Source organism: Gavialis gangeticus, unplaced genomic scaffold (genome assembly GCF_001723915.1).
Source record: "Gavialis gangeticus isolate Ggan-Ray unplaced genomic scaffold, GavGan_comp1, whole genome shotgun sequence".
Classification (NCBI taxonomy): Eukaryota; Metazoa; Chordata; order Crocodylia; family Gavialidae; genus Gavialis; species Gavialis gangeticus.
Window position 1 is genome coordinate 43,760,004 of NW_017729006.1, and position 11,842 is coordinate 43,771,845.

Genomic DNA, 11,842 nt, shown 5'->3' on the forward strand with positions numbered 1-11,842 from the left:
CTTCCCCTGCCAAGCCAATGGGCAGTCCTGGCACCGCCTGGCCAATCAGTAGTGTCCACACAGCTGCATGGCCAGGCAGCTTCTACTTGTTGTGCTCCAGGTTGGAGCAGCCCCAGCAGCTTCTGACAGTAAGGGTGGGGGGAAGGAAAGAGGCAGAAACTAGAGGGAGTAGAGGGGGAAGAGGCAGAGGTTTGGGAAGCTGGGATGGGGGGGTGCAGGTGGCACGGGGGCAATAAGTTGCAGGAAGAAATGGATGGGGCAGAGGGCAAGGGAGCCACCTGATCCTTCCCCCTCCCCATCAGCTGCTGCTTTTCCTGCTGTAGCAGTGTTGGGGGAAGGGGGAATTTCTATCATCTGCAAGAACTACTTCGCAGTTAGGGCGGCTAGGAGCTGGAACCAATTTCCAAGGGAAGTGGTCCTGGCTCCTACCCTGGGGATCTTTAAGAAAGGCTTGATGCCTACCTGGCTGGAGTCATTTGAGCCCAGTTTTTCTCCTGCCCAGGCAGGGGGTCGGACTTGAAGATCTACAAGGTCCCTTCCGACCCTACTTCTATGATTCTAAGACAGCTCTCCAATAGTTAGATTGTATACTTGGAAAATTATAACAAATTTATACATTTTCCATATATAGGTTCTAATAATTGGGTGGTCATTTTATATTCAGGTATATATGGTATTGCCCAAAGTACATATGTAACTTACATAGCTATATCAGGACTTTAAATTCTATTCCTGCACATTTCTCCTGTTTGGGGTGAAGGGCTTACATAGTTAACTATAGCCACTTTAATCAGCTGCAAATTTCCAGCTGTTTCTAGCCAAAAAGTGCCTCTACATAACTAGGACTCAAAACTCATGGCAGAGGTGATATCTTTTATTGGACCAACTAGATATTTGCACCAAAAAAAAGTTTTTATTTGCAAGCTTTTGGGCACAGGCACCCTTCATCAGGCATAGGAGATTGTAAAAGTTCTCCTAGGTAGAAATGAAAATTCATATTTCACAGGAGAGCTGCAGGTGTGGTAAAGTCTACATGAAATCTCCATTGCTAGAGACTTTCTGTTAATTGTTTCTAGTCCTGTAGAACCCTGTGCATCTAGAAAATATAGTCATGCTCAGAGCATGACCACAAGGACTTTTGACTCCCTGCACCTGGGGCCAATTGGGAGGGGGACCGGGGGGTCATGGCTACCGATAGGCAGGGGGCAAGGTCCACAGCCACCTGCAGGGATGGGCAGGTGGACATAGCTGAGCCAGGTCTCAGAGAGTGAGGTGGCTATGAGAACTTCAGGGAGATTAGCCACAGTTAGGTTTGGGCTTTTGGGCTAGCTTTAGGGGCCCTGGAAGGGGTGAGATACAGACTAGATTAGGGACATAAGCAACACCCAGTGGGGTGTAAGAGGGAATCAGGGCAAGGCTATGAACAAAACAGGGAGTCAGTCAGGTAGTGAGAACAAGGTGCACCTCACCAGACAGGACCAGGAGAGTGGGAGGGACACCTGAGACAACTATAGGTGGAAAGGCAGTGGGCTGTGCAGTTGAGTGGAAGTCTAGAGGAAGCAGTAGCAAGGGGAGGAGGAGAGGAGGACCTCTAGAGTAGGATGGGGGTCCCCACATGCACCCCAAGGCCATATTTTCCAAGGCATATTCCATAACCCTCCCCTGGGTACAACATGTGCTGGGCCCTGGGTTGTGGGCCCATGAGGGAAGTCAAGTCAAGAGGCCACAGCCAGGTTTCTGCTGTGCTTTCTTTTCCTCTGAACTTTCCTGCTTGAGGCATCAGCCCTGCCGACACCACTGGCTTCTGGCTTGGTGACAGTGGATGCCACTAGATGTAGGTAGAGCACAATATGTTTAATGGCGGTCTTCTAGTTGAAGCTCCTTCTCAGCTTCTCCTTGAGGTGGCAACAGTTTGCCCATCTCTGGACCTTCCATATCTTTTGGAAGGGTTCCACCAACCATTTGCTCTGTTGCCATAGTTCTCTCTGTAGGTGGTCACACTAAATGGGGTAGGTGGCTGCACTGTATTTTCATAGTCTGGTTTGTGTCCTGTACAGATCACATCCAAATTAGGTACTTGTCATATCTTTAATGCAAATGCAATGATACAGGGGCATGTTCCATTCTTAAATGTTTCCATAATGTGGCTAATACTATGTAGTCTTGAATGATTTACTAATTAGGCATTATTACTGATACAATATTAGCTCGTCATAGACCTCCCTCCCGGCACAACAGATATGAATAGTTAATATGTGAATAACTACGCAGCTTTGACTTTGGCATAACAAAGCATGAGAAATGATGTATTCAGTATACAAATCTTACAATACATTTTTTTCATTTCTTAGGACTTTTTGAAATGCTCCTTTGAATGTCACTTCGTTGTTTGAAAGATCTGTATGCCAGTTTCCTAACTAACTGGGGAAATTGAGAACAAAAATGTATCTGATCAAATGAACTTTTCTAAGGACCATTAGATTTTGTCAATCTCAAGACAACCACGTGTGCTACAGTTAAGGAATTACTTCAGTAATAGTTTATTCTGTTCTACTATGGAGCTATTATACTACTGTACTAAAATTCACAGGGCATTTTTATGGAAAAATTCATTATAGCTGGGACACTAGAATCCTTAATACAATTTTAGAGCACTTAACAAAGTTGGCTGTTAAGTAATAAGCTAATCTCAGCCTTAATGACAGAGATATTTCCCATTTCATGGTAGTCTTTTTTTTTCTTCTTTTTGTCATCTAATGAGCTATGGAATCCTCCTGAAGTCTTTTATACAGATGAATAGTACCTAGTTGTTCACTATAACTCTGATGCAAAATTCACATTTTAGTTTAGATCAGACCTACATTCCAACTCCTTTGAAATGGATATAGATTACATTTAAGTTAATTATGTCCCAAATCCTGAACGAAACATCTGCTCCAAACACAGCCGACATGTAAGTGTTGACAGTGAGAAGGCACAACTCTGTGCCACCACCACCACCCTGCTGCTGCTGGTCACCAGGTGCTGGCTCCAGCCAGGCTTCAGCTCCATGCCCCACCATCAGCACAGAAATTGTGCTGTTGCAGTCCCTGCTGCTGCTGGGCCTTGACTTTGGCCAGGCTGCAGCCCTGCACCCCACCATCATTACAGAAATCTGGGGGGCACGTGCCCCCCGTACCTCCCCCTCCACATCACCTATAAGTCCAAGTAGCTAGGTTTTGGGAAATTTCATATGAGCACAATTACTATGTACTCCATCACTGCTATCCCAAGCAAATGTTATGAACCATTTAAAACATAAAAACAAACAAATGCTTTTAATTCGTAACACTTCAGAGGAAGTTGCCATAAACTTTATCTATCTAATCTTTTTCTTCCTGAATGGAAACTAAACTGCTGCAACCTTAAACTTGGTTCTTTCAAGTTAAACATTACAGCAGTTTAGCTTCACTAGAAGAGCAGAGGAGCAAACAGATAAGGCAGTTGCACCTGAAATGCTCTCCTGTGCAGTAAGTCCCCTCATCTTTTAAAATGGTTAGTGTTACATCTTTTCATGACCTATGCACTCAGCTAGCCTCTTTGGCACATCCTAGTCAACTGAGGGAACATCTAGAGCAGGGGTGGGCAAAATGTGGCCTGCAGGCTGGATCTGGCCTGCCAAGGGATTTTGTTCAGTCTGTGACAGGTCCTTTGGTCTTGCCTGGCCCAGGCATGGGGGGCACCCTAGGCCATGGCATGTGTTGCTGGTTCTGTTGCCCCTGGGTGCACAGCAGGCTGGGGCAGCATGGTAGCTGGGTTTGCTTCCTGGCAGCCCCAGCAGTGACAGCTTCCCTTGGGGGTGGGACCCGCATGGTCAGAGCATGTGGCCGGGTGGATGGGATGGGACCATAGGTGGGTGGGGAGTAGTGTCTGGGATTGAGACAGGTGGGCAGGGCTGGATCTTGGGACGGTGACAGTGCAGGGCCAGGACCCAGAGCAGAGCCACAATCCAGTGCCTGCACGTCCCTGCAACAGGCATCGGTTCCATGGGCAGGACGCATGGGGAGTGGATTGCAGATCAGCCCCACGCCCCAGATTTGCAATGCCACTGTCCTAAGATCCTGGCCCCACTCGCCTGTCCCACTCCCAGATGCAGTTCCCTGCCTGCCCATGGCCCCATCCCATCTACTGAGACACACATCCTGTCTGCATGGGTCTAGGCTGGTCTTCATGGAGACTCCAGCTTTGCTAGGCAGTGACAGTGCGGGGCCAGGGCCCAGGGCAGAGCTGTGATCTGCTCCTTTCATGCCCCTGCCTGCAGAACTGGCACCCCTTGGAGGGTCATGTGGGGAATGGATTGTGTCTGTGCCCTGGACCCCAGCCCCATGCTGTCATGGCCCTGCAATCCTAGCTGCATCCTAGATGCCACTCTCTGTCCCTCATGGCTCCATCTCAGCTGTCCAATCCAGCATGGAGCAGAGCCACTCAAGAAGTTTTGATGAACAGTTTGCGGTGGGGAGGGGGTGAGGTGCTGACCTGTGACAGCTCTCCAAAAGTCCCTAAGTGGCCCACCAGCCCAAATAATTGCTCACCCATGGTCTAGAGCATATCCATGTCAGCAGTGGTGATGTAGAGGGTGCACAGGGGTGTATGTGCACCCCATGAGAGCACTAGTGCATCCCCTGACTGGCTGTGTTCCCCACTTAGGTGATGGGCAGGGGGTCAGGTGGGAGCACTGATGCCCCCCTGTGAGCGCTAACTGGGGAATGGTAATGCTGGATGTAGTGCTGCGGCCACTTCTGGGAGCACTGCCACCGCTTCCTGATCAGTGACTTTTGCCACGGGGGAGCTCCCACTGTCGACAAGATTGGCCATGGGGGGACCCCCACCCTGGTCATCAACTGGTTGCTTGGGGGGAGGGGGTACATGCCCCCCCGGACTAAGGTGGCACCAGTCGCCCATTCATGTCAGGGTTGATCCTCCAGCCAGGGTACTAGAGAGCTGATTTACATTGTTGTGCCAGAACAATAAGCAGAATTGGCCTGTGGGCCCCTCGTACATTGCCCCCTACACTGCATGTTGTTTTGTTGTGTTACTGGCACATTTTCCCCACAAGTATGAGGGTAGAATTTGAGTCTATTGAACTGCTTCACTGAAATTTTCCCTCACAAATTAGCTAATTTAGCCTTTAAAAAAATAGTGCCTTTTAAGCATTTGATCTTTTCTGTTCAAGGCCAGATATTTCAACTATGCAGTGAAAAAAATCTAATTAGATTTTTCACTTTTTCCCCTACAGTACCAAATTCCATTATCCCATTCACTGCAGTGCTGCTTGAAAATTCCTTGGGGGGAATAATTCAAAGGCCTTATCTTTCCTTCTTCTGCACCTCTTGAAAGTCACATAACTTCCTATCTGATGCTTCACTGCTGATAACTCTGACATAGTCTTATTATGTAGTAATGTTCTAAATTTATTGGATTACCTGGTAGAAAATCTTATTTGTTCGTAACAAAGCACCTGATTGTGACTTGCCTACTATTGGAAAATGTCTAGTATGTATTGTGTTCAGCATTTGTACAGGAGCTATTGATTTAGACGTTTTAAAAAGTATGAAGCACTGTTCTGTGCCATGCATGAATCAGCCACAGTACAAAATAGCGTTGGGCACCTTCACTGAGCTGAGTTGCACTCATCCACAGATCAACTGCCAGTATGACCCTCAGACCAAAGGAGGAGAAGGCACTGCAGACATGCACCTGGAAGAAGCCTCCGCGCTACCAGTGAGCCTAGCATAAGCAAGAGGTCACTGTTTTATGAGTGTGCTAAGGTGTTACATGCTCCTCTTGGTAGAAGGTGAAAGAGTGGATTAGGTGCCAAACAGGAATTAAGTCCTTATTTATCTACAGGTCAGTGAGGGCTAAATTCAGAGGGCACAGAAGTCAATGGAATGACTCCACTGACTTCATTAGGGTTTGGATCAGATTTGCAGAAATTATCAAGGCTCCTTTATGTTTTATTTTTCATTTAAAAGCTCTTCACTCTTCCCAGCCTTTGAGTCCAGTTGCCTACTGTCACAGTCAAACAAAATGATTGATCCCCATCTTAAACGTAATTTTTTTGGCAGATTATGAGGCTATTCCAGAACGTCACTCCTTTTTTGAATTTTACATGGCTTAATCACGTTGATGTCCCATATCCTATGACTAATTAGTATACATAGGTCCTTCTGTGCAGTCATTTTCAAGTGCAGTTCCAAGCCTTATACAGAATAGCTGCTTTTCAGGAAAGAGCATAAGGCAGCTAATGTACAATTTTATTTCCATAATAAGCCTACAATTAGAGGAATATCCAGCTTCAAAGGGACAGATTAGGACTAGGTAAAGATAAGAATTTTCTACCAATTCGAAGTGCACTGGAGAGATGGTTCCTGAATGATGACATCCTATAGAAAGAGAGGTGTGTACCTTAACAGAAAGAATTGATTGACCCACAGGAGAGACCTAAAATGTAGTTGAATGGATTTGTCCAGTGGAGAATTAATGTACAGGTTCAAAAATGAGTTTTATTAATCTCTCACTGTAAAAATTAAGATTTTAAACGGGTGTCAGTGACACATCAGGTCCAAAGGAATGTCCAACTGGTGGTCCACTAGGCTTTAATTTGCAGCCCCTAGGCTCCCATTTGTCCATCACTCTTCTCAGGCTTCACTGCCTCCCCAGCTTCTGCTTCTTGCCCCTCCCCATGTGTGTTGGTGTGGGAAGCTGACCGTGAGTCTGGGACATCTTGCACACATGGTATAGTGGTGCGGTAGAGCAGTGCAGAGGGGGGCGGGGGGCCCAAGACAGGTGCATGGTGCAGTGGTGGTGTGCTATTGAGAGAGTTTCCAGCAATTGTGGGGGTGAGGAGGGCATCTGCATAGTGTGCAGTCTGGAGAAATGTGGTTTGCACTGATGTGGCATGTAGTTGTGCTGCCCCTGCTGGGTGTGACTTATAGGGCATTTGGCCTGCAATTGCTTAGAATTTGGACAGCCCTGGCTTAAATCATGGTGCCTGGTTGTCCTAGGCCCAGCTGAGGGTGACCCAGTTTCAGGCTGTAGGTGGAAGTAGTTAGGTTTTAGTCTGAGTCATCCCCCAGGGCTACAGGAAGAGAACCTCTCCTACACCGGTCTCTATAAGCCTGAAGCAAACAGCAGCAAGCTGTCTGGGTAAAGACTGCCAAGATGTGCTCAAATTACATTTAGCTTTGGTTTTGGCTCTCAGCCTTGGCTTCTGTCTCAGGCCCTGATGCTGATTCTTCAACCCTGACTTTGTCTCCTGATCTTAGCTCCTGGCTCTGATTCTCCAACCCCAACTCTTTTATTTCAGCTTCTGACTTCAGTTCTCCACTTTGATTCCAGCCCATGACTACAGTTTGCCACCACCCAGGTGGCCTACCATGACCACCCATATCTCAGTCCCATATACTGGTAGAGACTTAAATGTTACTCCTTGCAGAGGCAGGCATTTAAAATATAACCTCATATCAAGGAAGCTCCATGATGGAGGAAAAAGGATCTTCCAACAAAAACAGAATTGATCAGATATTCAGCAAATTTAAGGTATATTCTATGGCTAGAAAAGATTTCTGTTCAGTTTTTGCTAATTTCTACTTTGATAAGAAGGGAGAGGCAATTCACATTACATTTATTGGATTTATCTCTTAGGTAAGAGAAGGGGTTGTCTTGCCCTTCTCCCCTATGTTCTAGCCCTGATTGAGCTTGCTGCTGGCCAAAGTAACCATTCTCCTACTTTCTGCTAACATGCATCCCCAGTTCCCTCTGATATTTCAAAAGAGTTTTGAAAGTCTCCCTTTGTGAGGGTGTCACAGCCCCCTGTAGTGTTAAGGGACCCCTGCACAGGCTGATTTGCCCTGGGCCCTGCACCCCGCTAGGGTTGGTCCAAGGACTTGGCACTGACAGGCAAGGTCCACTGTGTCAGTCTGGTATCTATTCAATAGATATTCAACTGAATAGTTAGAGAAATATATTTTATCAAGCTTTCAGGTTGAAAAATCCTTCATCAGGCTGAGAAAGCACCTGCACTTGGTGTGTGTGTGCTGTTCCTGGATGGAAGAAATAGTAAAGAAGTCAGAGGCTGGCATGCATTGCAGGCAAGAAAGCCAGTCAGTGAAAATGGAAATGGAGGCATCAGGGGATGAGGGACAGTCTGGGGAGGGAAAGGGGGATGTAGCAGCACAGGTAAAGGTGGAGTGGTACCTGGGGAGTCAGATGTCCAGCAGGTTGTAGTGTGTCAGAATTCTAATGTCTATATTGAGTCCATGAGTTTCTGTACCTAGGAGGCTGATGAAGTGAAGTTCATAGGCTCAGCTGTGAAATTGGTTATTAAAATGTAATAATATTTTTAGCATTTCCTCTCTGAGGAGAAGATTGGTGTTTGAAAAGTTTTGTTTCTAAAGATGCTGATGGAACAGATTCCTTACTCAGATTCTTGAAATGCTCAGTTCTGATCATCCTTGTTCACATGTGTTCAGTCTAGGTTGACCACCTAGGAGGCATTTTCTTCTGGGGCATAGTGGCAAAGTTCTTTATATCTATCTGTATGCTTCCTGGAGTGTACATTCCTTGATTTCAAAGCTGAATTTTTGTTATTGAAGGATATATTCTATGTCTGTAATAAAACCATGGGGGACAGCATTTTTTAAATTGAGAAAAAGGGAGGGCAATAAAAACAAAACACCTTGTAATATGTAACTTGTAGGGTGAACAAGAGTTTAAGCAAATCCTGCAAGATACCATACTTCTTATCATATCCTCTGACTGTAGGTGGTCCATTTCATGCATGGATCTAGGATTTTGAAATGGGGGTGCACATAGTGTGGTACATCAACACAACACAACACAACACACATTTTTCCACAGCTGAAAAGAAACTAGAAGACTTTCTAATATGCTAAGGTCTCTGAACTATGCTTCTGTTTAAGATCAAAGCAAAATTAGTGCAACTTTATTGGAATGTGCAAAAAATTGCTAGATTATATATTAAAGTCAACAAACTCGGCTAAAATAGTCAAAAGATTTTGTTTCTTTAGTTCTGTAGTCATTATAGTTAAATGCACATTGTTTACTTAGATTCTTAATACAAAACCTAGCCTTCTTGAGTGTCTTGACAGCACATATAACCCTTCACTGTTACTCACTTCCTCACCTGAGTTAAAATTACCACACCTGAGTTAAGGTTTTTAGCTTGAATTTAAAACAGTCTGCAGGGCTGTGAAATGGAAGAGAGATATTATCAGGAATGGCTAACAGACAGCATAATTGCAGAAAGGATAGTTTGATTAATGGAACATCAAGACCATTAAAAGGAGAGAGGGTTGTTAATATCTGTGGAGTGAACAGAGATTAGCAGGAATTGGGTAGATTATAATGACCCATGAAGTCAGTTGACACCCTCAGCAGTGCCTCAGTAGAAGTGCCACTGCCCCTCCCAGGCAGTTGGCTTTAAAGTCTAGATGGAACAGGACAAAAGGCGGGTACAGTTGTACCACTGCATCCCCTTGGATCTGTCCTGGTCTGATTCCACAAAGTGCTTCGTCATGTGTCTCACTTTAAGCATGTGACTAGGTCCATAAATCAGTGAGAGTATTCATAGGCTAGGGATATGTTTAGGCTCCTAACTAAATCAAGGTCTGATACATTAGCATACTGCTGGTAAAGTTATGCTCTACAACACTATTTTGTTAAATTTTCATTGTCTTGCATTGTAAAGTAATATATCTGTATTTTTGTCTTGCTGCAGAACGGGGATTAAAAGGTCACCTAGACCTCACAGAGCTAATAGGAGTTCCACTTCCACCATCTGTCTACTTTATCACTGGCTATGGTGGATTTCCAGCTTACAGTTTTGGACCAGAAGCTAACATTGGTCGCCTGACAAGGGCTTTAATACCACAGCCTTTCTATAGAGATTTTGCTATTGTAGTGACAGTAAAACCAAACAGCAACCATGGAGGTGTACTATTTGCAATAACAGATGCCTTCCAGAAAACTATATACTTGGGAATGAGACTATCCCCAGTTGATGATGGCACCCAAAGAATAATCATGTACTACACAGAGCCTGGTTCACACATTTCCCGCGAGGCTGCTTCGTTTAAAGTTTCAGTGATGACTAACAAATGGAATCGGTTTACGGTGACTGTTCAGGGAAATGATACGGCTCTGTTCATGGACTGTGAAGAATATCAGAGAGTTCAGTTTCAGAGGTCAGCTCAGCCCTTGGAATTTGACTCCAGCTCTGGTATATTTGTTGGAAATGCAGGAGCAACAGGATTGGAAAAATTCACAGTAAGTACACGATGGTGTTTTCACACACCTAAATGTTTTAAATATATGCTTCCTTTCAGAGGAGTTCTGGTTGCAAGGGCTAAAATAAAGTTAAGTCTCAAGTTGTGCATTTTCTGTTTTCTGTGCCTGTGTGTATGTTATAAGGCCAGAAGGGACTGTCCTGATCATTCAGTGTGATGTCCTGCATGGTATGTGATTTACTGCTTCAGGGAAATCCTTTCTGTTCTTATCACTTTAAAAAAAGACCTGCCATTGATTCTAAAAAAGAAAATTCCAGGGATGGAAAATCCATCATAACCCCTGATAACTGGTTCCAGAGGTTAAATAGCCTCACTGATTTAAAAAGAAAAAAACCCCGTCCATCTTGTTTTTGGTCTGAATTTGTCTAGCTTCAACCTCCAGCCATTGCATTTTATCATACCTGTGTGTTAGCTTTAAGAGCCCTCTATTATCAAATTTCTGTTAAATCAAAGACAGTGAGCTCCTAGGCTCTTTCACTGCAAAGTGCGTTTTCCAGTCTTTTCATTGTTTTTTATCGCTCTTCTCTTTCCAGTTTATCCACACCCCTCTTGAAGCATTGCCACAATACCGGGCACATTATTCCAATGTTTGCACAGTGCCAAATACAGAGATATTATAATCTCTCCACTTCCACTCGGTATTTCCTTGTTTATACACCTAAGGATCACATTAACTTTTTGGCCACACAGATGTATGGGGAGCTCAGATTCAAGTGATTACCCATCATAATCCTTTTCAGCCAGTTCTTTCCAGCATAGAGCAGTAGATTTGTCCCTAGCAAGGGAGCTGTGAAGGTAAATTTACTAATGTTTGTGAGGTTTGTGGAATGCTCACTGTATACTCAGATACTATAGTGTACAGACACTGCAAAACCATGAAAAAGCTCTTGAAGTAATTAATTCCTTATTCAATGCAGAGATTGGATGGTGTACAATAAATCAAGCACAGGGATACAAATTGAGTGATTAAAATAAAAAACAAGACCGAGCAGCCTCATTCTCTTGAACGCCACTTCTGTTCATGGAACGGGCCAAAGATCCTATAGAAAACACTTTGTGTGGAGGTGTCACGGAGTGATGAATCAAAAGGCACACGTACAAGTCAGAAATAAAGATGAATGGAAAACATTCATTATTGCATTTCTTGAGTGCTGAGTGTTTACAACCTAAATAATTTAACCATGTTTTTGTATGTGGCTTTCTAGTAATACTAACATCATGATATAAAAGATTGGACAAATCTTTTCCCGCATTTTGTATGAGACATACTGTCGGTAAACTAAAATTGTGGTGCGTGGGAGATGTCATTATGTTGTTTGGCTGTTGAGGTGTATGAATGCTGCTGGATGCAGTTCATGATGGCTTTGCAAACTGAATGTTCAGAGTGGATCACTTGAAGCAAAACAAGATAGCAGAGTATTCTTCCAGGTCTGAATCTCATGAGCTCTCATTTTTAAGGGAACTTCTTACAGGGCATTGGGCCCATATCATATGGA

The 11,842-nt window shown here is 44.5% G+C and overlaps 1 protein-coding gene across 5 annotated transcripts in view; it reads left to right on the forward strand.

The window, feature by feature from the left end:
* The window catches only part of COL15A1 (collagen type XV alpha 1 chain), a 347,975-nt gene that overhangs the window by 119,987 nt on the left and 216,146 nt on the right, over positions 1 to 11,842 (forward strand). For all 5 annotated transcript variants that reach the window (XM_019509150.1, XM_019509145.1, XM_019509146.1 and 2 more), the window contains one exon: positions 9,779 to 10,326. In XM_019509150.1, coding sequence (XP_019364695.1) covers positions 9,779 to 10,326 — 548 coding nt within the window. The remainder of the gene's footprint in view (positions 1 to 9,778; positions 10,327 to 11,842) is intronic.